Consider the following 24,311-nt stretch of genomic DNA (forward strand, 5'->3'; position numbering starts at 1 on the left):
TCTTGATCCAAGCGGTTTGGAGCCAGTAGAGGGTCTGAACTCCAGCATATAATGTTTGTATTCTATCTTGGTCCCAGACAGACCCTAGCACGCTGGGATCTGTGAATGTGTCGGCAGGCTGCCCATGTGTTAAAGATGAGAGTTACCTACTCATTTTATGTTAATTAGGTGCTGTCTTCAGCATTTACAGGCTGCCAACCTGTCCCCCTTGGTTAAGCAAAATCTGGACATTCTCGCTTTAAAAAAAAAAGAGAGAGAGAGAGAGAGACATTCCAGCCAATACAGCATAGGAAGCAACAAAAAATGTCAAGCGTGCTGCCAAACGCCACGCCTTCCCCGCCTCCCCCACCCTTGGGAGCCAGAAGCGTTTGGGTAAACAGTGATAGTCCTGCACGTTTTCGAGCCACATGGGGCTTTGCATCATGCCCATCCCATGCGTGTGCAAGAGAGACGGAGACCCGGCCAGGGGTCTAGGGGGGAGCCAACAAGGGTGGCTTAGGAGCTGCTGGGCTGCACGTTGGGGTGCAAAGTGGGCCTTGAGCTGGTTCAGCTCCCCAGGGCGGGTGTGGCGAAATCTAGCAAGGACCTTCCTCCCTCTCTAATTCGGTCACCGAATTCCGGGGGGAGGGAGAAGTTGGACAGTGAAGTGTGCCTTGGTTCCCTGCCAGCCACTCTGTGTGTGTGTGTGGGGGGGAGGAATCACTAAGGGGGTGACCCCCCCTCCTTTAATCTCCCTGCTGCTGGGAGAGGAGAGGAGAGGAGTGGGTGGGGGTGAAGCGGGCACAGAGCGGCTATCTGTCCCTCCCGCCCCCAGTGAGCAGCAGAAATGGAGCGGCTGGGTGATTTCAGGCTACTGGATGCAGGAACCGGGGGGCAGCTGCCATTCCGCAGCGTGCGCAACCCCCAAAAGCCCTGGCTGTCCCGGCTTGGGTGTCAGGCCACAGCGGGACTGGTGCAGGACTCGCAAGGGAGGAGCCCGGGGGGAAGCCGCGGCAAGCTCGCCCCAGCCCCGCACTGTTTATTTTCTGCAGGCTCCGGTGGGGGCGTGTATTTAAAGGGAGCCGGGCAGCCAATGCGCGGGAAGGGGCTGAGCATGTGGGCAGCTTGTTTACACCAGACCTTCCCGAAGCGCTTTAACCCGGCCGGCAGCGGGCAAGAGGCAAATCCCGGCGCTGGGAGCACGTGTGCGGCGTCGCGCTGCCTCCCGGGCCGGCCGCCCGAGGGATGGGCCCCGGGGCCGTTCCTGGAGGGCGCAGACCAAGGTAAAGCATGCGGCGCAGTGGAGGCGAGGCGGCAGGTAACCGTGGAACAAGGGAGGATGCCCAAGGGGCTCCCAAGTTGCCCTTGTCCAGCGTTAGAGGGGCTGCTAAACCCAGAGCTGCATCTGCCCTGAGGGAAGGGCACCAGGGGCTGCATCACATGCCCCCCTCTTGGATGCAGGGGTGGCCCACGGAGACAACTGGTCCCCGCTGCTGGTCCCACCGTACAGGCCACGGGTCTCAGCATCTGTGCATCCCTCGCCAACTCCCGATACCCCTGGTCTCAGTGGAGGTTGAAAGAGGGAGGCCCATGAGGTATAACTCTGTCTCCCCAGACTGTGTTTGGCCCCCCGGGGCTGCACTCCAGCCAGCCCTGGCCTGGATCAGGGGATCGCTTGGAAGGGAGGTGGGAGGATGAATTTTCCTGGCCTCCTTCTCCTCTAGAAAGAGGCGACCAGCAAAGTGGCTTGAGCGGTGTCCAGGGTATTTGAGAGTAACCATTATGGGGAACAGAGGAGCAGCCCTGTTAGTCTGTATTCTCAAAAAGAAAAGGAGTACTTGTGCCACCTTAGAGACGAACCAATTTATTTGAGCATGAGCTTTCCTGAGTTACAGCTCACTTCATCCGATGGAGTGAGCTGTAGCTCACTAAAGCTCATGCTCAAATAAATTGGTTCGTCTCTAAGGTGCCACGAGTCCTCCTTTTCTTATTATGGGGAATAGGCAGGGGTGCTGGAACAATGTGTAGAGTGGGGGTGCCCAGAGCCATTGAACCAAACTGTAAACCCCTGCATATGATGGAAACCACTTCAAGACAGGGGTGCTGCTGCGTCCCCAGCACCCCTCCTTCCAGCACCTCTGGGAATAAGGGTGCAACAACGACTTTGTTTTTCTTTGCAAGGAAGATCCTTGGGGTTTGGCTGCTCCTGCCTGCAAGAGACCATGCTTGTCTTGGGGTGCACCCTTGTGCCTCTTTCTGTGGCTACCTAGCGGCGGTCTACACTGGTATAGCGTGCCACGCCAATAAAACATGAACACAGTTGATTACATTGTGCGGCAAATTATATATGTGTGCAGGCACACACACACACAGATGAGGCTGCATATATGTGTGATGGCATCCAGCCACGTATATGCACCGTGTGTGTACCTATGCCTGCTGTACCGGGCCTTGAGGGGGACCCATGGAGTCATGTGTATGGGGCTGTATGTATACGTGCCTTCCCGGGCCGCGATCTTGATCTTCAGAGGTGCTGAGCACCTACAATTCCAAAGGAATCAAATGCAAACTAAAGATAGATCGTCAGCACCTCCGACGATCCGGCCCTGTGTATCGACTTAGCTGTATGCCTCTGTCTGCACGGACCAAGCCTGGCGTGTGTTCGCACGTGTCCGTGTTTGCCGGCAGCTGAGCGTCTCGCTGTTAGGACGGGTGTCTGTCTAGGTCGAGGTAGCTCCCGCTGCGTCCCCGGCCCCGCCGTTGTAGCTGTTCTCTGCCTACCGCTGTCCCGGGGTGTTACCCAGTGGAGTCCCCCGCAGTCCCTTCCCGGCCGGGACTCCAGGCCGGGGGCTGCCTGCAGCCGCGTACGTGAGGCAGCCTGTGCCGGGGACTCGGGGAGGGGGAAGGGGAAGGTTAATTTCAAAACAAGCCGAGCTCGGGAGGGAGCGAGCGAAGCGAGCGGAGCGGGAGGTAAGTGCCGCGCCGCGCCGCGCCGCGCGGCCGGGCAGGGGGGCCGGGTCGGGCCCGGCCCGGGGCACTGCGGGGAGCCGCCCCCCGGGGGCGCGGGGGGCCCGCTGCCCGCAGAAGGCGGGGGAAGGGAGCAAGGCGGAGAGAAGGAGGCGCGGGCTCGGCGGCGCGGGCTGCAGGGCACCGGCCGGGGTGCGCGGGCGCTGGGGCTGCAACAGGCCGCCCCGTGCACCCCGCGTGCCCCCCGTCCTCCCGCCCCGTGCACCCCGCGTTCCCCGTGCGCCCCCCGTTCCTCCCGCCCCGTGCACCCCGCGTTCCCCGTGCGCCCCCCGTCCTCCCCGCCCCCCGCACCCCCCCGTGCGCCCCCCGTTCCCCGTGCGCCCCCCGTTCCTCCCGCCCCGTGCACCCCGCCCTCCCCGTGCGCCCCCCGTTCCTCCCGCCCCGTGCACCCCGCCCCGTGCGCCCCCCGTTCCTCCCGCCCCGTGCACCCCCCGTTCCTCCCGCCCTCCCCGTGCGCCCCCCGTTCCCCCTGCCCCGTGCACCCCGCGTTCCCCGTGCACTCCCCCGTCCTCCCCGCCGCGTGCACCCCCCGCCCCCCCGTTCCCCCCGCCCCGTGCACCCCGCGTTCCCCGTGCATCCCCCCGTTCCCCCCGCCCTGTGCATCCTCTGTCGCGTGCAGCCGCGCCGTGTATCCCGCTGTCTCCCCCCCATACAGCAGTGCCCTGCTCCCCTTGTGCCCCCGTGCCGCATGCAGCAGCCCCGCGCACCCCCTGTTCCTATATTGTCCCGCCACACAACCGTCCCCTGCACCCCCCATTCTGCGCTGCATGTAGTGGCCTCTTTACCCTTATTCCCATAGTCCCCTGCTGCATGCACCCGCCCCATGCTCCCCCGCTGCTTGCACCCCGCCATGTACAACCTTATTCCTCCCTGCATGCAACCTCCCCTTTTAGTCCCTGTTTCCATATTCCCTCGCTGGGTGCCACCGCGCCGTGCACCCCCCATGTCAGCTTCCCCATGCACCTTCTGTTCCTATCTGTGTCCAGCCTCTCCATGCACCCTTAGCCCCTTTGCCCTCAACCTGCTCTACACCCTGTTTCCCTTCCTATACATCTGCCTACTGCACTCCAATTCCCCCCACGTGGAGCTGTCCCATTTGTCCCCATTCCCTTGTGCACCCCGTTACCTCTGTGTGCAACATACCCTGTAGTTCCATTCCCTCATGCACCCTTCTTCCCCTCTGCATTCACCCCCAGCTCCCTCCATGGCACCTCTCTGTCCCCCTGTGCATCACCCCATTTCCTCCTGCACCTAGCACTGTCCAGGTATTCCTATTCCTCTTCTGGGCCCATCTCCATTTCCCACTGTGGAAATCCTTGGAAACTCACCTGTTACTTCTGAGTATCCCCCCATTTCCCTCTGCACATAACCCCTATGCTTCCCCAGTGCCCGCTGCATGTCATCCCAGTGTCCCCCTGCTTGTTAACTCCTCAGTCCTCTGTGCATGCACCCATTCCCTGTTCTTCTGCACACATGCCAGGCCTCCTCTGGCACCTCTTCCCTCACGTACAGCATGCTGCTTCCTATTGCACACCTGTCCCAGGGCCCTGCCCCCTCCCTGTTGCACTCCTGCTCCGGGCGCCTCCTCCTGGCTGCACTTCTTGCCCTGTTTTATGCGTGCCACGCCCCCTCTTGGCTGTACTGTTGCTCATTACATGGGTGCCACGCCCCCTCCTGGCTACACTATTGCCCCGTTTTATGCACGCATGCCACCCCCCCCCACTCTGCTACACTCCTGGCCTGGTGCGCACATGCCATGCCCCCGCCATTCTGCTACACTCCTGGGCCCTGTGCACACACGCCACGCCTCCCCCTTCTGCCACACTCCTGCCCTCGTGCACACACGCACACTACCCTCCTGCAGCACCTCTGTTCCTGGAGCTTTACAATGCATGCCACACCATTGTCTCTGCCCTTTGCATGCATTTTGTGCTTGTCCATGACTCTTTGTATGCCTTCCAGACCCCTTCCAGCTCATCGGCTTGCACGTCAATTCCTTGTACCCCACTGCCCGCTTTTGCGTGCACTTCAGCGTTTTCCCCAGTGCTCCCCAGTCCCCTGGCGTGCAGGCCGCTCCTTCTCTCATATTTTTCTGTCGGCCAGTTTGCAGGCATGCCACACCCCCTTGTGTTGCTCTCCTCTCTCCTGAATGATTGCCACACTCTTGCACTGCCCCATTGCATGCATTCCACAATCCGCCTTACAGCCCCCCCCCCGTGCCGCTTTGCGTGCCCCTCGTGTTCCCATCCTTGCCCTTTTGCAAGCATGCCACAGCCCCTCCTGTAGACTCATACCTGTCCCTTTGCAGTCATGTGCTGAGGGTATCAGATGGGAGTTTGCCAGCTGTAGGCTTGGTTTTGAGAAAGTAGCAAATCTCCACCTTTTCCTTCCCAGACTCTGTTACTTTAACCCCTTAGAGCCGGCTATCTTTCTCAAATGCTAGCAGATGGCTGGTGTTGGTTGAGGGGCTTTCTTAGGGTGGTGGGGCTGCTGCTGTTTTAGGGACAGCCTGGTGAATGTGTAGGTAGGTGTATGAGTGTTTATATATGTTTACTGCCCAATTAAAAATTCTCTCTCCTCAAAATCCTTATCTCCTTCTTGAACTCAGCAGCAACACAGACATTCACACTGGAGTGAAATGGGCAAGACCCCCCCCCACACACACACACTCAGGCTTTCGTCCAAGCCCCAATGGGAGGGCCAGAGACCCCTACCCACCCTAAATTAAGGCCTTCGGAAAAATGCAGCGGAGTACGAAATGGCAAGTCTGAAGTTTTCTGTAACTTCAGTGCATGAGAGAGAGATGGGTGGAGATGAAACTTGTCATAGTTGTCGTCAGCTTAGCCCCAGTTTTAACAGGGCTCTCTGGCATCCTCCAAGCTGGGACAGTAAAAAGTGTTTCTAATCAGAAGGATCCCAACAGCATTTCAAAGACCATGAATGAATACAGGCCGCATGGCTAAAATGCAGCCACCTCTGAGACGGAGGGCAGCAGGCAACATAGCAGAATGAAAGGGAAATTTTGGGAAAGGGTGCTGGAGCAAAGTGCTTCTTCTTTTGCTAAAACACCATGGGATCTTCAGTGTCCATGAAGAGCAGGCTGGAGCTGGGTTTTTAAAGTCTCATCTGGCAGATCCTTGTTCAGTAAAGTAGAGGGAATTGAATTTATGTGCCTTAGAAGGATGAAGGGGTGAATTGTCTCAGCTGGGATTTGAACCTTTGATTCTAAAGATTTGAAATATTCCAAGCCAACAGCCCAGTTCTGCCCCTGTTGGAGTCGGTAATGTCTGAGTGGTGTATAACGCTTTTTATCCGTCACGTTCAGAGTTCTTTACAAGGGAAGGGGAATATCATTTTTGTAATGTTAAGGATGGGAACGCTGAAGCACAGATAGGTGAAGGTGAACTTGCTCTAGGCCAGACAGCAAGCCAGGAGTTAAACCCGGTCCACTGCACTGCCCACTTGACCACACTGCCTCCCACATATATAGAGAGGCCGGCTGTTATTCTCACTAATAAATGCATTTAATAAGAATAAGTAAAGGCCAGATTTATGCTGTGAAATTGAGTCTTACCCACTTGTAATTAAGGAACTCCTGGGCATTTTCTGCAGGAGTGGGGGTCCTGGCCAAATTTTGATTTGCCACTTAGTTTTCTTTCTTAAACTTTCCCCATGCAGTTTTAATAGGTGATGCAATTTTTCACTTCCTGTCCTAAATTATCATATATATCATCTATCATAATTATAAATAGCAGCCATGTTCCATCTCAGTGGTGGTTGCACTTCAGTGTTGGTTGAAGCAGGTTTTGAATATAGGACCCAAATCTTGCAACTGGGTCTGGGCAGGCATCCACGACACATGCAACAGATTGCAGGATTGGGGCCATAGTCTGTAAAGTGTTTTCTGATCCTTCTGGAAGAAAGGCACTGTATACATGTGAGTTAGTGGAATTGAGGAGGCAGAAGTTATATACGTTTTTCAGTCGGTCACAGTACCATTTCACTTTTGACACCCTTATTCATGTTGAGTAACGTTTTACACCATGAGTAGTTCCATTGACTTCAGTGCAGTAGGATACTGTGTTATGTGAGCTTGGCTTTAGCGTGTGCTAATTGATATTTCCAAGATGATGAAACCTACAAACTTCTGTTTTTAAGAAAGTAGGCAGCAGTTTAGATTGTGAGCTCTCCGGGGCAGGGACCATGGCTCTGTAATGTGCTTGTACAGTACCTCGCCCCGTACAGGAGGGGCTTCTAGTCACTTCTGCGATGCAAATGCTAATAGCAGAATTACTTTCCTGCTACATTTGGGTGTTCTGACTGGGGAGCATTAGTGATTAGAATGTGGAACTAGGGTTCTAGTCCGCTCTCTGCTGTGGATTTGTTGTGTGAATTTGAGTAAAGTGTTTCACCTCTGTGCCTCAGTTTCCCCATTTGTAAAATTGAGTGAATGATACTTCACCTTCTCTGTAAAGAGTTTTCAGACCCCAGTTAAGCACCGAAGCATTGCTGTTATTTATTAGTATATGACTCCAATGTGGAAAGGCTGAAGATGGACGGATGTCTTCCCCACTGCTTGTTTAAAGCCGAACGTTGACAATTGCCTCCAAAGTGTATGCTCAGTGTTCAAGAAATAATTCTGGATCTCTGCTGGTTCTCACCTGTGTGAAGTGTGGTTGCTAGCAACTGATAGGCACTGTGTGCATTAGTCGGCAGTGTTCATACGGGTCAGAGTCTAAGTGGTGGGCGTCTAAGCAGAAGACCCTGTGTTCCTAGCTCTGCCATCAGAGCTTGCTTTGTAGCTGTGGGCAGGTCAGAGAGAAATTATATGCCTCTGTTTTTTCATCTGGAATATGGGTATAATGACCCCAGCCTTGGTAAACTGCAGTTGCTGTATGTAAGAGGTAGCGTCTTTCAAATGCCATTGCTGTAGGTTGTTTAGCCTCCCTTTTTTTGGAGCCGTGTTTATGACTCTCCAGCACAAATCTGGACAGCTTCTCTCTCAGAAGGGTTCTTGTTTCCTAGCATTTCAGCTCAGCTGCCATCGGAAGTTTTCACAGGGGTTTCCCCCTTGTTCTTCTAAGTGGGGTGTGGCTCTCAGCGGACTTCACAGCGATGGATCCTAATGCCGTCTCCACTCACCCGTCTCCACTCACCCTGTAGCGTTCAGCTAAAGCCCCTCAGCAGTCCTCTTTTCAGCTGAGTAGCTGTGTTAGCATGTACACTTCCTAATCACAGGCCACGCGGTATGGGACATGGTGTTGAAAGAAGATCCACGTTTCACCCTGCAGGGTCTGCTGAAAGCAGATGTGGCTCTGGCGTTCCTGAGCTCCCTACTCTTAAACTCTTTTTGCAAGTCAAAAATACCCCAACCCCCTCTTCTGGATCAGAGCCAGGTGCTGCACTGAAAGATTAGCACAATTTAAAGGAACCTTGCAGCCCTGTTGGTTTCAGTAGTTGTTTGTTTGCATAGGGGAGATGAGCGGGACCTTTTAAAGTGGGAGAGGACTGGGCTTGGCCGGCAGTAAAACCTGCAGGGAAGGGTCATGTGAATAGAATTTACAAGGTATCGGGGGAAAAAAAATAAACTTTCTGGAGAGATACTGAAGTGGGCATTATATCCCAGCCTTTCTTGGTATGGAGGAGTAGGGCTGGACTGGTGCAAGGGGAAGTCTTTAAACTGTCAAGCCCCTCAAACAGCATGGAATAAAAATGCCACTGATAATCCAGAATCCACTGTCTGAACAGAGTTCTTGGCACTGGCAGTATTTGAGTGCAAGTTATTGAAAGCAGGAGGCGTGGGCTATGGGCTGACGCGTGGTCTAGTGGTAAACACGGAGTCAGGATAGACAGGCCTTACCACAGGCTTGCTGTGTGAACTGGTGCAAATTTCTTTACCTCGTTCTGCCTCTGCTGCCCTGTCTGTAGAATGGGGAATAATCTTTTCAGGGGTTAGATCTGTGAACCGAAGGCGATAAATCGAGATAGATAAATACACATTTGGATTGTTGCTACATAGCTTCCCTCTGCCTCAGGGAATGTGCATTTGTACCTTGAAAAAGTCCCCTGGTGTCCTATTTTTAAATTTCATGGTAAATTGGTGTGGATGAGTGCCCAGTCTGGGAACACGGTGGCTTAGTTATAAGGAGAGAGAGTGATTCCCAAGAGCCCTGCCGTTCTAGTAGCAATCCGGTGTGGTCAACGTATTTGCAAGTTAGTTCGGATGCTGAGGGATTTCCCTGAGGTTTTAAGGAAGGGTGGGGAGAAGTCAGCAAATTTGTCTCCATAAGTTCCTAAAAACAGAAAAAAAAACTTGGTATAGGTTTTCCATGTGACTGAGTTAAGAGAGGGGAGAGGTACGTGTCAGCGGTGGGGGCAGTAAAAATGTAAAGGCTTTGCCACCCACTAAGAGGTGCTCCCGGAAATGGTGCCAGTGAAACGGAAGGTGGGGCTCTTCCTAAAGGCCTGGCCTGACCTGGCATAGGGGGGGCTGTGCCCCTGGGAGCGCCTTTCTGCTGAAAAGGGGCCTACCGCTTTCAGCACCTGGTTTGGCAAAGCCCTGAGGTGCACATGCTTACATTTAAGCACTTGAATAATCCCAGCAAAGCACTCGGAGCACCTACAAGGGAGCGAGGTGGTTAAGGGCTTGTCTGCACTTGAAACATGTACTACTGTAGTGCCTCAGTGCAGACGCTACCTACGCCGACGGGAGGGGTTCTCCCATCAATGTAGGTAATCCGCCTCCCCCAGAGGTGGTGGCTAGGTTGGCTGAAGAAGAATTCTTCCATCGACCTGGGGCTGTCTACACAGGGACTGGGGTCGGCTTAACTACCTCACTCAGGGGTATGGATTCATCACACCCCTGAGTGCCGTAGCTGGGTCAATCTAATTTTCCAGTATAGACCAGCCCCTATGTGTTTTGTTGAATCAGGACCTTAATTTTTAAAGATAAATAGCATGTTTCTTAAGAGTAGGGTGCTAGCCATGGTGTCCTGGTAACTGTATTGTGTCTGCTTTCCCTGATATTCCCTGTGTGGTTTCAAGTGGATACAATATTCTTCTTAGAGACTAACACATTTATTTGAGCATAAGCTTTCGTGAGCTACAGCTCACTTCATCAGATGCAGTCCTCCTTTTCTTTTTGCGGATACAGACTAACACGGCTGCTACTCTGAAACCTGTCAATATTCTTCTTCACTTCCCATTGGAAACACTTTTGTAGTGTTACTATGGCTGTTAAATAGCTGCTACTTTCCACTTCGGTTTTGAAATGAGATATTATTTGGGATCAGGGTCAGTTTGAAATTGTGATCTCTGTGGCTCCTTTTTTTCTGAAATTCTGTGTGACTGAAATGGTATGTAGGCTACAAGAGTGCTGTATAAACTACATATATCCATCACTGAAATGTGGCCATCTCTGGGGGAGAACTCCACAGCTATTTAACAGCACACAGCAACACCATGCAACAATTTAGGCCTGGAAATGAAAAAGAATGCTAAAGTCAAATGAAAGTACACGGGGAATTTCAGTGAGAGGAATCAGAATATAGGTGCTAGAGTTGGTATTTAGTCAGGACACCACGGCTTAACACCCAAACTCTTTGGAAAAGCACCATCTGTCTTAAAAAACCAAAAGCGGCTAGGACCTTAGTTTTATTTGTAATCAGGAAGCTGGCACGTCCAACAGCATAGCGACCCCTGGAGGCGTGCAGGTGCATTGCTTCAGTACAAAGTCATATGGAAAAACACCACTTCCAATACCTTTCCCTGAAGCACCTACGAGGTGGCAGCTACTTTCCACTTCAGTTTCTCATCTTTAATGTAATATATTCATTTAGGGCTTGTCATCCCGTACAGCAGCCCAGCGGCATGGGGGGGTTAGTTCGGTATAACGACGTCGCTCAGGGGGTGGATTTTTCAGTCTAAGTCTGTCGTGTAGACCTGACCATAGTGTGGTGCATTTATTTCACGTTTGTCAGCTCCCTAGCTGTGAGTGGCTTCTCTGAAGCTTGAGGTGGGGTGGCAGGTTAAAGTTTTCATTCGGAATTCAAATCTACAGAGTGTGAGTTTGGGCAAGTCTCTTTGGGTATGTCTGTCCTGGAGCTGGGGGCGTGCCTCCCAGCCCGGGCAGACAGACTCTCGCTAGCTCTGCTTCAGCTCGTGTGCTAAATATAGCAGTGTGGGCGTTTCAGAACAGATGGCACCTCAGGATAGTCACTCAAGTCCAAGCCTGCCAAACCCCTTGGGTGGAAGCCACTGTCTGTGTTGCAGTGTCCACGCTTCTGTGTTTTGTGCACTAGCTCAAGCAGAGCTAGCTCAGGTCGGGTCCTCAGGTCTGCCGAGGACACTTTGCACAGGCCGCACAGAGTGGCCTGAAAGCAACCGGTGGAGAATTCTCTGTGGGCAGGGGAACTCCCTGCTGATGGAGGCAGCCCTGCTGCCTATGCTTGATGCAAGGAGAGAGAGACTAGGTGGGGCACGGGCGGGAGGGAGTGTGGTAGGTGGAGCAGACCTACGTCCTAGCCTCCACTGCTGTAAGTTAGGGCTGGCCCTGTGCCGGTACCTCCATCTGACTGCTTGCAGCTGCCCTCCTCTAGTCCATTCAAGCGCTCAAAGCCTAGTGGATAGAGCATAGAACTGTGTGTGTGTGTGGGGGGGGGGGGCTAGAGGAGAGCGTTGTCAGGATTCCTGTGTTCTAAATCTAGTTGTGGCACGCACTCACTGTATGTCCTGGGTCTAATCACTTTGCCACTCTCTGCCTCAGTTTCCCCCTCTGTAAAATAGGGCACTGTGACTTTGTAATGTGTTTTGAAGATGAAGAGTGCTAAGTATTACTATAACACTGTTTACCCTGAACAGTGCATGTTACAGTCTTTTCTCTCTTTGGTTCTTTATGCGTAAACTTGGAAGGTTTGTTCTCCCTTGGCATGAATTCTCCTTGCTCTTAGGAAAACCCATATTTTTACAACAGAAAAAATGCAAATCTAAAGGAATAGGAAAAGCCAGACAGAGAAGTTCTCTTTATGTACTTGCTACATGCACCAGTCAAAAGGGAAAATCCATCACTGCCTGTTTTCAAGGGGGGGGAAATAATTTTAGAAAAAAGCCTAAGAAAAATTACTGTGGATGTGTTAATGTCACCAAGAGAGAAGAAAAATGCTCCTAATGGTGCTTTAACCAAATAAAGTGGAGTGGTAAGACATGGCTACTTCATTAATAACCCAGCATTCCACGTGTTTTACCGATATCCTAATGGGACTCTTACCCATTTCACAAGGCTTATGGGTGAGGGAACACCATCACAGAGAAGCTACGTGACATTCCCAAGGTTACATAGCAAGTCAGTGTCAGAGCTGGAATTAGATTCTTGGAGTTCCTGGATTCCCGTCTTGTGCTTTGACCACTACAGCATGCTCCCTCTCTTCCTTCATCTCAGAGCTTTGTGTAACTCTTTCTCCTTTATTATTTTCTTTCCTCCTATCATCTGTTCTCTTAAGTCCTAAAGGCACAACCCTGAGAAATGTATTTTTTTTTGCACTTTTATTTTTCTTGAGTTCTAGATTTCCCCCCCTCCTTTTTTTTTATGATTATTAAACAAGTTTAAATTGTTGAGCCAACATTGCCTTGCAGGGAGGGGGCGGTAATGACACAGTTTAGATTTAATTGCCCTCTTTGAGGGTTTGATCATGTTCCCGCTGAAGGTTGTGGCCAAAATGCCTGTTGACTTCAAGGTGAACAGTGTGAATCTTTGTGAAAGAATAAGCTTTTGACAGTGGATTTAAAGCTTCAGTTACATTAGAACACTGATTCTCCCTCTGCATGCTAAGACCAATCCACCTGTTTCAGTGGTGTAGGAGGATAGTTGGAACTTTGTGTCCTAGTCTGACTAGAGTTTTGGCCAAGGTGTCAAATTCATTGGGACTTGAGGGTCAAGCGTTGTGTTTAATTATGGTGTTTAATTATGGTCTGTGGGCCATGGTGCACATCCAAAAATACATATTTACTGCAGTGCAGAGGGAATCTTCTCTGGCCTATGTTATACAGGAGGTCAGATCCCTTCTGGCTTTAAAGTCTAGGAATGTGTGCATGCTCACTGGTGTTAGTGGCTGGTTTTGCCCAGAGATCAAGGGAAGAAACGGCCTTTAGGAGGGAACTACACATTTAGTTATTGATTATAGTCCAGTGCCTGAATGCTGCATTCATCATCAGGGAGAGAATCTACTGGACTGGCAGCACCCAATGAGCGTGTGAGAGGAATCCCACCCTGGAAAACGCATCTGGCTGAAACGACTGTTCCTCCCAGGTAGGGAAGGGAGAGGAAAGGAATTCCTGAAGGATGCAGAAGTGCCAGCCCTAATGTGATGTTTCTGAAGGTGATCGTTTCTCTCTTGACGGGTCTGGTGGGTGCTCACCTTGTGGACTGTCTGCAGTTTTGGGCACCACCCGGCCAGAAAAACGTTGGCAAATGGATGGGAATTCAGGGAAGAGCAGCAAAAGCGGTCACTGGGCTGGGGAGGCTGAAAGGGTTAAGTATGTGTCTTTTGGCAATGTAGAGGTATGTAACTGTAAAACCCAAGGATTTACTTAGGTCGGACCAAGGGGATATAACTAGGAGGAGTGGGCTGGAAATTAGGTCAGGAAAATTTAGGCCGTATATCCCAAAACTTCTATAGAATCCATAGATTCATGGGTTCTAAGGCCAGAAGGGGCCATTGTGATCAGCTAGTCTGACCTCTGTAACACAGGCCTGCAGAGCAAAGCTCCATAGGCCTGTGGAATAGTCCCCATAAGGAAGGGGTGGAAGCCCCATTGCACAAATCATTTAAAACTAGACTGGACAGGGTACTGGAGGGGACAGCCCTGCCTTGGCAGAGAGTGTGCAGGTGAACTTTGCCATCACCAATTTCCATGGTTCTCTTGATCCAGTGGTTTGAGACTGCTGCATGTGTATTCTGGGTGGACTGGCTGCCACCTTAACTGTGTGGGTTAGTAGAGGTACCAAAGGCTAAAAAAACCCAAGTGTTGCCTGTGGGAACTTGAACCCTAAACCAGGAACACACAAGCGAGAGTGAGATGAGGTAATAGTGCTAAGGAGGGAGTGGCGCATTCGGGCACAGTTCTTCTGCATCTGGAGTCCTTAATTGGAATCTGGATTACTTGAGCAATAAAAGAAAAGGAGTACTTGTGGCACCTTAGAGACTAACTAATTTATTTGTGGAATAAAGTGGATCTTTGATATCCTGAGAGACGACTTTTGTCCACATCATGAGCTTGTCAGTTTCTTTAGGCACCACTATTTCCCTGTGCCCAGGACTGGCAAGTGGATGTTGCGGAATTGAGGGGAGCCCCCCATTGAGGTGCACTGGCAGAGTCTCTTTTGGAGGGCCAGGTCTGTAACAGCAAGGGGGCTGCAGGTTGTGTGTGGGAAGCCTTCCTAGCTGTTCTCTACATGATGTTTGGCTCTCCAGGGCCACGAATATTGCTGGGCCACAGCTGTGAACAGCGGATGAGGTCGATTTGGAAGATCCATCTGGGAACATCATTTCAGTGGGTGGGGGGGAACACCCACAGGAATGTTACAGGTTAAACAGGTTCAGATGAGGGGAATCTGATCAGAGGTGGCTGTTAGAAAACCATGGTTTGCAGCAAATGCAGTGGTAGGTGTAGTAAGAGTAACATTGGATCCTCCTGTCTATTTTTTCAGCTTTAATTGTTCTTGCTTTGCTGGGCTTCCCTGTTACGTATTGTAAAGCACAGTCTGGGTGCATTATGTGGCTTTGTGGATCGTTGTTGAATCCCCAAAGGGCTTTGTCTTTGTCTGTAGATGGACTGTAGAACCTGATTTAGTGGCAGCTGAGCTGACAGCCAGGGTAAAACCCCTTAGCCCACTGGATCCGATACTGCCACAACTGATGAATGTCCTCAGAGCAAACCATAGCTGTCTGCTGGAGCTGTAAACTTGCCCGTGGTGCATTCCCATTAGCCTCGGACAATGCAATTGGTTTAAAAGTGTCTCTACTGATATTCCTGGGGTGGCAGCCACCCAAAGAGACTGACGTGTAGTGATCGATGTGGCCAAAGCCTGGGCTCCTGCTCCTGGTTTAACAAGATAAATTGGTGCTTGCAGCCCAGTGCTCATAGGCCACCGCACAGTACCATACCCATGGGTGTTGGCTCAGCCCTCGTGTGTCCCCCTGTGATAATATACCTCCCTGTGCTGCTCAGCCCTCATGTGCACCCTTCCGATAATAGCAATAATATTTATAGTGCTTTTCGTCAGTAGATATGAGAGAACCTCAGAGTCTTTAATATATGTATCCTCACAACACCCTGTGAGGCAGGGCAGCACTTTTGCGGACGGGGAAACTGAGGCACAGAGTGGCTAGTTGACTTGCTCATGGTCACATGGGAAGTCTGATGGAGCAGAGAATTGAACTCTGGTCTCGCAAGTCCTAAGCTAGTGCTCTAACAGGGTGGATTGATTTAAATCACTGGCTTTAATAATAATTTAAATCAGCAAACAGAAAACCTTGATTTAAATCAACAATTTTAATCTTATTTTGCATTTGTACTTTTTAGTTAATTTCCTAAAGAAAGGTTGATTCTCATTAGTTGGTAACCATTAAAACATGTTGATTTGCAATTGACTATAGCTTTTACACTAGATTTGGTGGTGCTTTTTGCTAACGGGATGGTACACTGTATCTATATACATTCATTCAAGCAGTTATGTAACTTACGTTTATTCAGACTTAAAATAGTTAGCAAATTGTGTATGATGCATTTCTACTTTACAAGACTTTGATTAATCTTGTACTTGTGATTTATGTTGGGCTCTATTTGGATGGAAATTAAAATGCACAGAAACATTTTAAAAAGTATTTGTTTAGTTAAATATAACTACCTTTGACATGATGATAGATAAGACAAAACGTTTATCAAAACATGTTTTGACTCTAAAACTAAGGAGGTATTTTCTGTAGTTAGTGAATTGAATTGATTCTAGGTCACAAAATCCTTCAGAATTTTAGAACTAGTAGGTCTCATCCTCTTGCACCTTGCTTTTGTTCATAGATTGGAAGTGGAAAACAAGCTTTCCTGCTTTTTCAACTCCCAAGTGGTTTCTTAATTTTGAATGAACTAGTGGAATAAATGGAGAAGAATATATTCTCTCGCTGAACCTGCGGAAGAGGCCACTGTTGTCAGAAGCTGGTTTAGCACTTTAAACTCCGGTTCCAGGTGCTTAGTCAGTGACTCCCACCAGTTCAGTGGTTTCCCTTTCTTTAAAACTTGGCAGCAGATGTTCTGCTTAACAGTATTTTTTTAATTAATGTCAGTGATTTTAATAGCTGTATTGTAAGTTCAGGGTTTTGTCTCAATTTCAAATTCAATTTTAAATAAGGTTTTTAAAAAAACTTCATTGACATAAATCTGTTTTGTTTTTTAAATATTTGATTTTATCCACTTTGCGCCCTAACCACGGGACCTCCTTCCACTGTGTGCAGGACGGGGGGGAAGGAACGTCAGTCCAGGTTCAATGAAGAGGTTGAGAAATAACAGCGAGGGGGAGGGATGTGATTTTCCAAAAGGCTGTGAAATGGGCTGTGACGAGCGCTTTGTGTGGAGGCATCGTTCCTTCCAGCCAAGGATCTCGAAGCACTTTCCATTTGGCAGGTGGTCAGTGGTGTGATCTCTGTTTTACAGATGGGGGAGACTGAAGCACAGAGAGGTAGGGACGTGGCCAGGTTGGCTCAGTGAGTGTCCCATCAGAGCCAGTCACGGAAATGAGGCCTCCTGACTCCCAGCCCGCTGTTTTGAGCACAAGACAGTGCCGCTGGAGGAGTTCAGGGCACTCTCAGCCCAGTACCTTTCGCCAGCACCCCAGATGCAGAGCAGTTTGTGTTTTGCACTGGAGGTAATAGCACCTGTCTGTTTGTCCTTTACAGAGTGTCAAGATGGCGAGCGTGCTGTCCAGGCGCCTGGGGAAGCGCTCCCTGCTGGGCGCCCGCGTTTCCACGCCCAGCTCCTTGGCAGACAGGATGCTGGGGACGGCCCAGATCCCCACGTTGCAGGCAGAGCTCAGCAGAGTGTCTTCCCACCTGGCTTCGTATGAGGGTGGTCGGTGCACGGAGCAGGCAGAGGAGAGCAGCACAAATCCCAGCTTCCCAAACCTGAACCGCTTACAGCTCCACCCAGGACAAAGAGTACGTAAGGAGGCTGTTTGTACAGTGCTGACCGGCGGTGTTAATCCCTTGAACCTGGGTGCAGTCCGCTGTGGGTCTGGCTTCAGTGCAGAGCTAGCCTGGGCTGTAGCCTCCCCCTTCTGTCCACACATAAGAACCTCTGGCCCAGGCTTGAGGGTGCTCTAAACACAAGCTAGCGGGCATCACTGAGGGTGGTTTAGGCTTGAGCTAGCATTTCACTTTCCAAGCTGGCAACCCACCCTCTATGCAGTGAAAACATGGGCTTGCCAGGGTGCTGTTAGTCCTCCAGTCCTATCCCACAGTGCCACCTGGGCTGTACTTTCTTGTTGAACTCCTCCCTTCTTCGTCACTGGGTCTTAGCCCCCTCACCCCCCAGTTTGCCTGCTCCATTTCTGCTGTACCTCCATAGCATTTGGACAGAGGTGCCAGCCAAGAAATCCATCTCCCACGCTGCCAGTTGGCCAGAAGCTGTGACCAGCCTTCTGGTAACACTGTGGTGCGATGCCAGTAAGACTCATCAGGGCACTCTCGCCTGGGAGCCCAGGAAGGACAGACAAGTTCTCTCACAATACACTGCGAGTGAATTCATTGGGTTGGCCCAGTTTAATGCACCAGTGAGAGCCATGGGATATCTTGTTAGAAAATCCAGCCCAGCACACGGGCTACCTCAGCACCATTGTGGATGCAACCGCATGGGTCCGAACCGGGTAGGGCTTTGCAGGGGGGGCCGCTCCAGCAGGAGGGGCTAACTCTGCAGTGAAGACATGCCCTCTGTGGTTCAGGGGATGGGAAATGGGATGAAAGCGTCTGACTGCATTAGTTCAGGGATTACAATTGAGTTGCTGGCTCAAATCTGGCTTAGCTTTGTAATTACCAAGTCATTAGCATCTGCTAGCTGTTGGGTAGCCAGTGTGGAATGAGTTTAGTGGGTTCCCCGTAGACAAGCGTCTCCATCAGCAGCTCAGTAGATACTAACTGGCTTCTTTTGGCAGCCTCAGTAGAGGGACTAGGGACTGTAAGAGCCAGGGTCACACACCTGTCTTCCTTGTCTCTCATGGATAAGGAGGAGGCAGAGATGTGTGGCATCTTGCCTTGCCCATGCTGAGTACCCTCCACCCTGGTTGTGCTCAGGGGCGTGAAGGCCCTTAGAGGGTCAGTACAGTAGACAGATTGCACACTGTTAGGGGTAGGGTGCTTTGCAGAGCACTGGATCTATCTTCAGTGGTATAGGAATGATTACTGTTCCCAGAATCCTAGAAATGTAGGACTGGAAGGGACCGCCATAGTTTCATGTAGTCCAGTCCCCTGCACTCATGGCAGGACTAAGTATTATTCTAGACCACCCCTGACAGGCGTTTGTCTGACCTGTTCTTAATAATCTCCAGTGATGGGGATTCCCCAGCTTCCCTAGGCAACTTGTTCCAGTGCTTAACCACCCTGACAGTTAGGAAGGAATAGTAAAAGGTCTCGGAGTGTGGCTGTCCGAATGGAGCGGGGCAGCTGCTGATGTGCCACCAGGGCCCCTGAGTTCTGCCTGGAACAAAGTGTCAATAAGGCCCCTCGTTTGATTTTTTTTTGGCTTGCACACAGAGCTATCCTATAAGCTCACAGAGAAGCCAGATTCCTTTTGCTCTACGGTTTTTAACCCCGTGACAGCGAGGGCTGTTTTCTCCAGCACACATCAGTGTTGGGCTTTTTTGTTCTTCACACCAGAAGCAGCATAAAAATAGTCATCGGGAGTGGGGTGCTGTATTTACATACCAGTGGCAGATGACTTTTTTGTGTTTGGTTGCTGTGCAGCCTCAGCAGATGCTCGAGCGTACGTGTTCTGTTGCTCAGTGCTTGTCTAGGTCTGGGGAGTCCGCTGGCGTAGTTCATTGTGGAGCCTCCTTCCTTATTGTCTGCAAAGATATTCTTGGAGAGAAGCAGGGTGTAGTGGTCAGGAGCTCCTGGGTCCTAATCCCTACACTGCTGCAGCTGCTCTCTTTGAGTTTGGGCAAATCACATCCCTTCTCTGCTTTGGTTTCTGCATCCAGTGTCAGCTGAGACATTTTCTCTCTGCCTCAGAGCACTGTGCGTTTATGTATCCATCATATACAGGCCTGTCCACACGTCACCTCTGGAATTTAGGTATAGGAGTGCATGTCCCTATAAATACCTACGAACGCTAACCTGCAGAAGTGTGCTATATTTCAGCACAGATATATTTACCTTAATAAAAACAGACATTTAGACATTAGGAGAAGCAGCCTATTAGGTCATTGGGTGTCTCTGAGAGAAAGAAAAGGAGTACTTGTGGCACCTTAAGAGACTAACCAATTTATTTGAGCATAAGCTTTCGTGAGCTACAGACCGCTTCATCTGATGAAGTGAGCTGTAGCTCACGAAAGCTTATGATCAAATAAATTGGTTAGTCTCTAAGGTGCCACAAGTCCTCCTTTTCTTTTTGCGAATACAGACTAACACGGCTGTTACTCTGAAACCTGTCATTTTGAGAGAAAGGAAGCGTTTGAATATTTCCTCTACTTTCATAGAATCATAGAATATCAGGGTTGGAAGGGACCCCTGAAGGTCATCTAGTCCAACCCCCTGCTCGAAGCAGGACCAATTCCCAGTTAAATCATCCCAGCCAGGGCTTTGTCAAGCCTGACCTTAAAAACCTCTAAGGAAGGAGATTCTACCACCTCCCTAGGTAACGCATTCCAGTGTTTCACCACCCTCTTAGTGAAAAAGTTTTTCCTAATATCCAATCTAAACCTCCCCCACTGCAACTTGAGACCATTACTCCTCGTTCTGTCATCTGCTACCATTGAGAACAGTCTAGAGCCATCCTCTTTGGAACCCCCTTTCAGGTAGTTGAAAGCAGCTATCAAATCCCCCCTCATTCTTCTCTTCTGCAGGCTAAACAATCCCAGCTCCCTCAGCCTCTCCTCATAAGTCATGTGTTCGAGACCCCTAATCATTTTTGTTGCCCTTCGCTGGACTCTTTCCAATTTATCCACATCCTTCTTGTAGTGTGGGGCCCAAAACTGGACACAGTACTCCAGATGAGGCCTCACCAATGTCGAATAGAGGGGAACGATCACGTCCCTCGATCTGCTCGCTATGCCCCTACTTATACATCCCAAAATGCCATTGGCCTTCTTGGCAACAAGGGCACACTGCTGACTCATATCCAGCTTCTCGTCCACTGTCACCCCTAAGTCCTTTTCCGCAGAACTGCTGCCTAGCCATTCGGTCCCTAGTCTGTAGCTGTGCATTGGGTTCTTCCATCCTAAGTGCAGGACCCTGCACTTATCCTTATTGAACCTCATCAGATTTCTTTTGGCCCAATCCTCCAATTTGTCTAGGTCCTTCTGTATCCTATCCCTCCCCTCCAGCGTATCTACCACTCCTCCCAGTTTAGTATCATCCGCAAATTTGCTGAGAGTGCAATCCACACCATCCTCCAGATCATTTATGAAGATATTGAACAAAACCGGCCCCACGACCGACCCTTGGGGCACTCCACTTGATACCGGCTGCCAGCTAGACATGGAGCCATTGATCACTACCCGTTGAGCCCGACAATCTAGCCAGCTTTCTACCCACCTTATAGTGCATTCATCCAGCCCATACTTCCTTAACTTGCTGACAAGAATACTGTGGGAGACTGTGTCAAAAGCTTTGCTAAAGTCAAGAAACAATACATCCACTGCTTTCCCTTCATCCACAGAACCAGTAATCTCATCATAGAAGGCAATTAGATTAGTCAGGCATGACCTTCCCTTGGTGAATCCATGCTGGCTGTTCCTGATCACTTTCCTCTCATGCAAGTGCTTCAGGATTGATTCTTTGAGGACCTGCTCCATGATTTTTCCAGGGACTGAGGTGAGGCTGAGTGGCCTGTAGTTCCCTGGATCCTCCTTCTTCCCTTTTTTAAAGATTGGCACTACATTAGCCTTTTTCCAGTCATCCAGGACTTCCCCGGTTCGCCACGAGTTTTCAAAGATAATGGCCAGTGGCTCTGCAATCACAGCCGCCAATTCCTTCAGCACTCTCGGACGCAACTCGTCCGGCCCCATGGACTTGTGCACGTCCAGCTTTTCTAAATAGTCCCTAACCACCTCTATCTCCACAGAGGGCTGGCCATCTCTTCCGCATTTTGTGATGCCCAGCGCAGCAGTCTGGGAGCTGACCTTGTTAGTGAAAACAGAGGCAAAAAAAGCATTGAGTACATTAGCTTTTTCCACATCCTCTGTCACTAGGTTGCCTCCCTCATTCAGTAAGGGGCCCACACTTTCCTTGGCTTTCTTCTTGTTGCCAACATACCTGAAGAAACCCTTCTTGTTATTCTTGACATCTCTTGCTAGCTGCAGCTCCAGGTGTGATTTGGCCCTCCTGATATCATTCCTACATGCCCGAGCAATATTTTTATACTCTTCCCTGGTCATATGTCCAACCTTCCACTTCTTGTAAGCTTCTTTTTTATGTTTAAGATCCGCTACGATTTCACCATTAAGCCAAGCTGGTCGCCTGCCATATTTACTATTCTTTCGACTCATTGGGATGGTTTGTCCCTGTAACTTCAACAGGGATTCCTTGAAATACAGCCAGCTCTTCTGGACTCCCTTCCCCTTCAAGTTAGTCCCCCAGGGGATCCTGGCCATCCGTTCCCTGAGGGAGTCGAAGTCTGCTTTCCTGAAGTCCAGGGTCCGTATCCTGCTGCTTACCTTTCTTCCCTGCGTCAGGATCCTGAACTCAACCAACTTATGGTCACTGCCTCCCAGATTCCCATCCACTTTTGCTTCCCCCACTAATTCTACCCGGTTTGTGAGCAGCAGGTCAAGAAAAGCGCCCCCCCTAGTTGGCTCCTCTAGCACTTGCGCCAGGAAATTGTCCCCTACGCTTTCCAAAAACTTCCTGGATTGTCTATGCACCGCTGTATTGCTCTCCCAGCAGATATCAGGAAAATTAAAGTCACCCATGAGAATCAGGGCATGCGATCTAGTAGCTTCCGCGAGCTGCCGGAAGAAAGCCTCATCTACCTCATCCCCCTGGTCCGGTGGTCTATAGCAGACTTCCACCACTACATCACTCTTGTTGCACACACTTCTAAACTTAATCCAGAGACACTCGGGTTTTTCTACAGTTTCGTACCGGAGCTCTGAGCAGTCATACTGCTCCCTTACATACAGTGCTACTCCCCCACCTTTTCTGCCCTGCCTGTCCTTCCTGAACAGTTTATAACCGTCCATGACAGTACTCCAGTCATGTGAGTTATCTCACCAAGTCTCTGTTATTCCAATCACGTCATAGTTCTTTGACATCACCAGGACCTCCAGTTCTCCCTGCTTGTTACCAAGGCTTTGTGCATTTGTATATAAGCACTTGAGATAACCTGCTGATCGCCCCCCATTCTCAGTATGAGGTAGGAGCCCTCCCCTCACAGACATTCCTGCCTGTGCTTCCTCCTGGTATCCCGCTTTCCCACTTACCTCAGGGCTTTGGTCTCCTTCCCCCGGTGAACCTAGTTTAAAGCCCTCCTCACTAGGTTAGCCAGCCTGCTGGCAAAGATGCTCTTCCCTCTCTTCATAAGATGGAGCCCGTCTCTGCCCAGCACTCCTCCTTCATGGAACACCATCCCATGGTCAAAGAATCCAAAGCTTTCTCTCTGACACCACCTGCGTAGCCATTCGTTGACTTCCACGATTCGACGATCCCTTCCCAGGCCTTTTCCTTCCACGGGGAGGATGGACGAGAACACCACTTGCACCTCCAACTCCTTTATCCTTCTTCCCAGAGCCACGTAGTCCGCAGTGATCCACTCAAGGTCATTCTTGGCAGTATCATTGGTGCCCACGTGGAGAAGCAGGAAGGGGTAGCGATCCGAGGGCTTGATGAGTCTCGGCAGTCTCTCCGTCACATCGCAAATATTAGCCCCTGGCAAGCAGCAGACTTCTCGGTTTTCCTGGTCAGGGCGGCAGATAGATGACTCAGTCCCCCGGAGGAGAGAGTCCCCGACCACCACCACCCGCCTTCTCCTCTTGGGAGTGGTGGTCGTGGAACCCCCAACCTCAGGACATCGCATCTCATGCCTTCCAACCAGCGGAGTCTCCTTCTGCTTTCTCGCCCCAGACATATCATCTGGTCCACTCTCCGCAATGGTACCTGTGGAGAGAACATTTCCTCTGTGAAGAAGCTGAGAATGGGGAACCAGACATGACATGAATGAGAGCTCTTGTCTGCCAGACTCTGCCTGTCTTGCAAAGGAGGATGCATATTCCATTGGTTTTGTCCACTCACTCAAATGAAGAAATGTCTCAGCTCTTGTGTTTTCTTTCCCTTTCGTTAAATGGTTGATCAGTCCTGTTCCTCTGAGGAGTTGATGGTTTTTAAACAAGGAAACCTCCTCTCTCCCCCGCCTGTCTTTTTGTTTCATCCACCTGCTATGTCTTGTCATAACCCCCCCCCCACCCCCCCACCCCCCCGTTGTAAGCTGTTTGGGGCAGGGACTGTTTGGTACTTCATGGCTCTGTTCACCTAGTGCAAGGGACCCTGATCACTACCGTAATGCAAATAATGATAAGTGGAAACCCAAGGATGTGATGTGGGGAGGGGATGGGGCTGGTTTCTTTCCTTTTGGGGAGGAATGTTTTTACTATGTCTGTTGCTTTGGGGGTCAGAGCACAATCATTTAAGAGGATAGTTGACAGGGGAAGCTAGAGTACATTTTCCTTCCTCTGTGCCGCTCCCCCCGCAAATGAAAATTAGACTAGAAGGGTCAAATTTATTGCTGGCCTAAGCGGGTATAACTCCATTGACTTCCATGCAGTTGTGCCCACTTACACCTGCCATGAATTTTGCTCTGGGGTTGTATAGTGGAGGTTCTACAAGAATGCTACCCTGTAAATGGGGTGGGGGTGGGGGGTCTCCACACTCCTGCAGTCCTGCTCTGACTGTTAAAGGGCCAGTGACCACCATCCCTGCTAAGGAGTCTCTTCAAGCATTATATCCTCCACTTTCTTTTCTGTGTGTTTCTGTACTGAATGCACCCAGCTGTTCACTCTGTCCATTTTGTACTGAAGTTTGGCTTTGCATTATGAAAAATCCATGCCCTTG

At 50.5% G+C, this 24,311-nt stretch overlaps 1 protein-coding gene across 6 annotated transcripts in view; it reads left to right on the forward strand.

Annotated features, from left to right (window-relative positions):
• The first annotated feature begins 1,057 nt into the window (after positions 1–1,057).
• Positions 1,058–24,311, forward strand: part of ZNF395 (zinc finger protein 395) — a 54,604-nt gene continuing 31,350 nt past the window's right edge. The window contains exons 1-3 of one of the 6 annotated variants that reach the window (XM_073335605.1): positions 2,890–2,949; positions 13,216–13,309; positions 16,953–17,210. In XM_073335605.1, the coding sequence (XP_073191706.1) occupies positions 16,962–17,210 (249 nt within the window). In that variant the 5' untranslated portion in view covers positions 2,890–2,949; positions 13,216–13,309; positions 16,953–16,961. Of the gene's footprint in view, positions 1,298–2,803; positions 2,950–5,054; positions 5,531–13,215; positions 13,310–13,352; positions 13,380–16,080; positions 16,246–16,952; positions 17,211–24,311 lie in introns of those variants that run through there. The other 5 variants (XM_073335604.1, XM_073335606.1, XM_073335602.1 and 2 more) reach the window with 5 other exon arrangements.

The sequence above is a fragment of the Lepidochelys kempii genome, chromosome 3 (assembly GCF_965140265.1).
Source record: "Lepidochelys kempii isolate rLepKem1 chromosome 3, rLepKem1.hap2, whole genome shotgun sequence".
Taxonomy (NCBI): Eukaryota; Metazoa; Chordata; order Testudines; family Cheloniidae; genus Lepidochelys; species Lepidochelys kempii.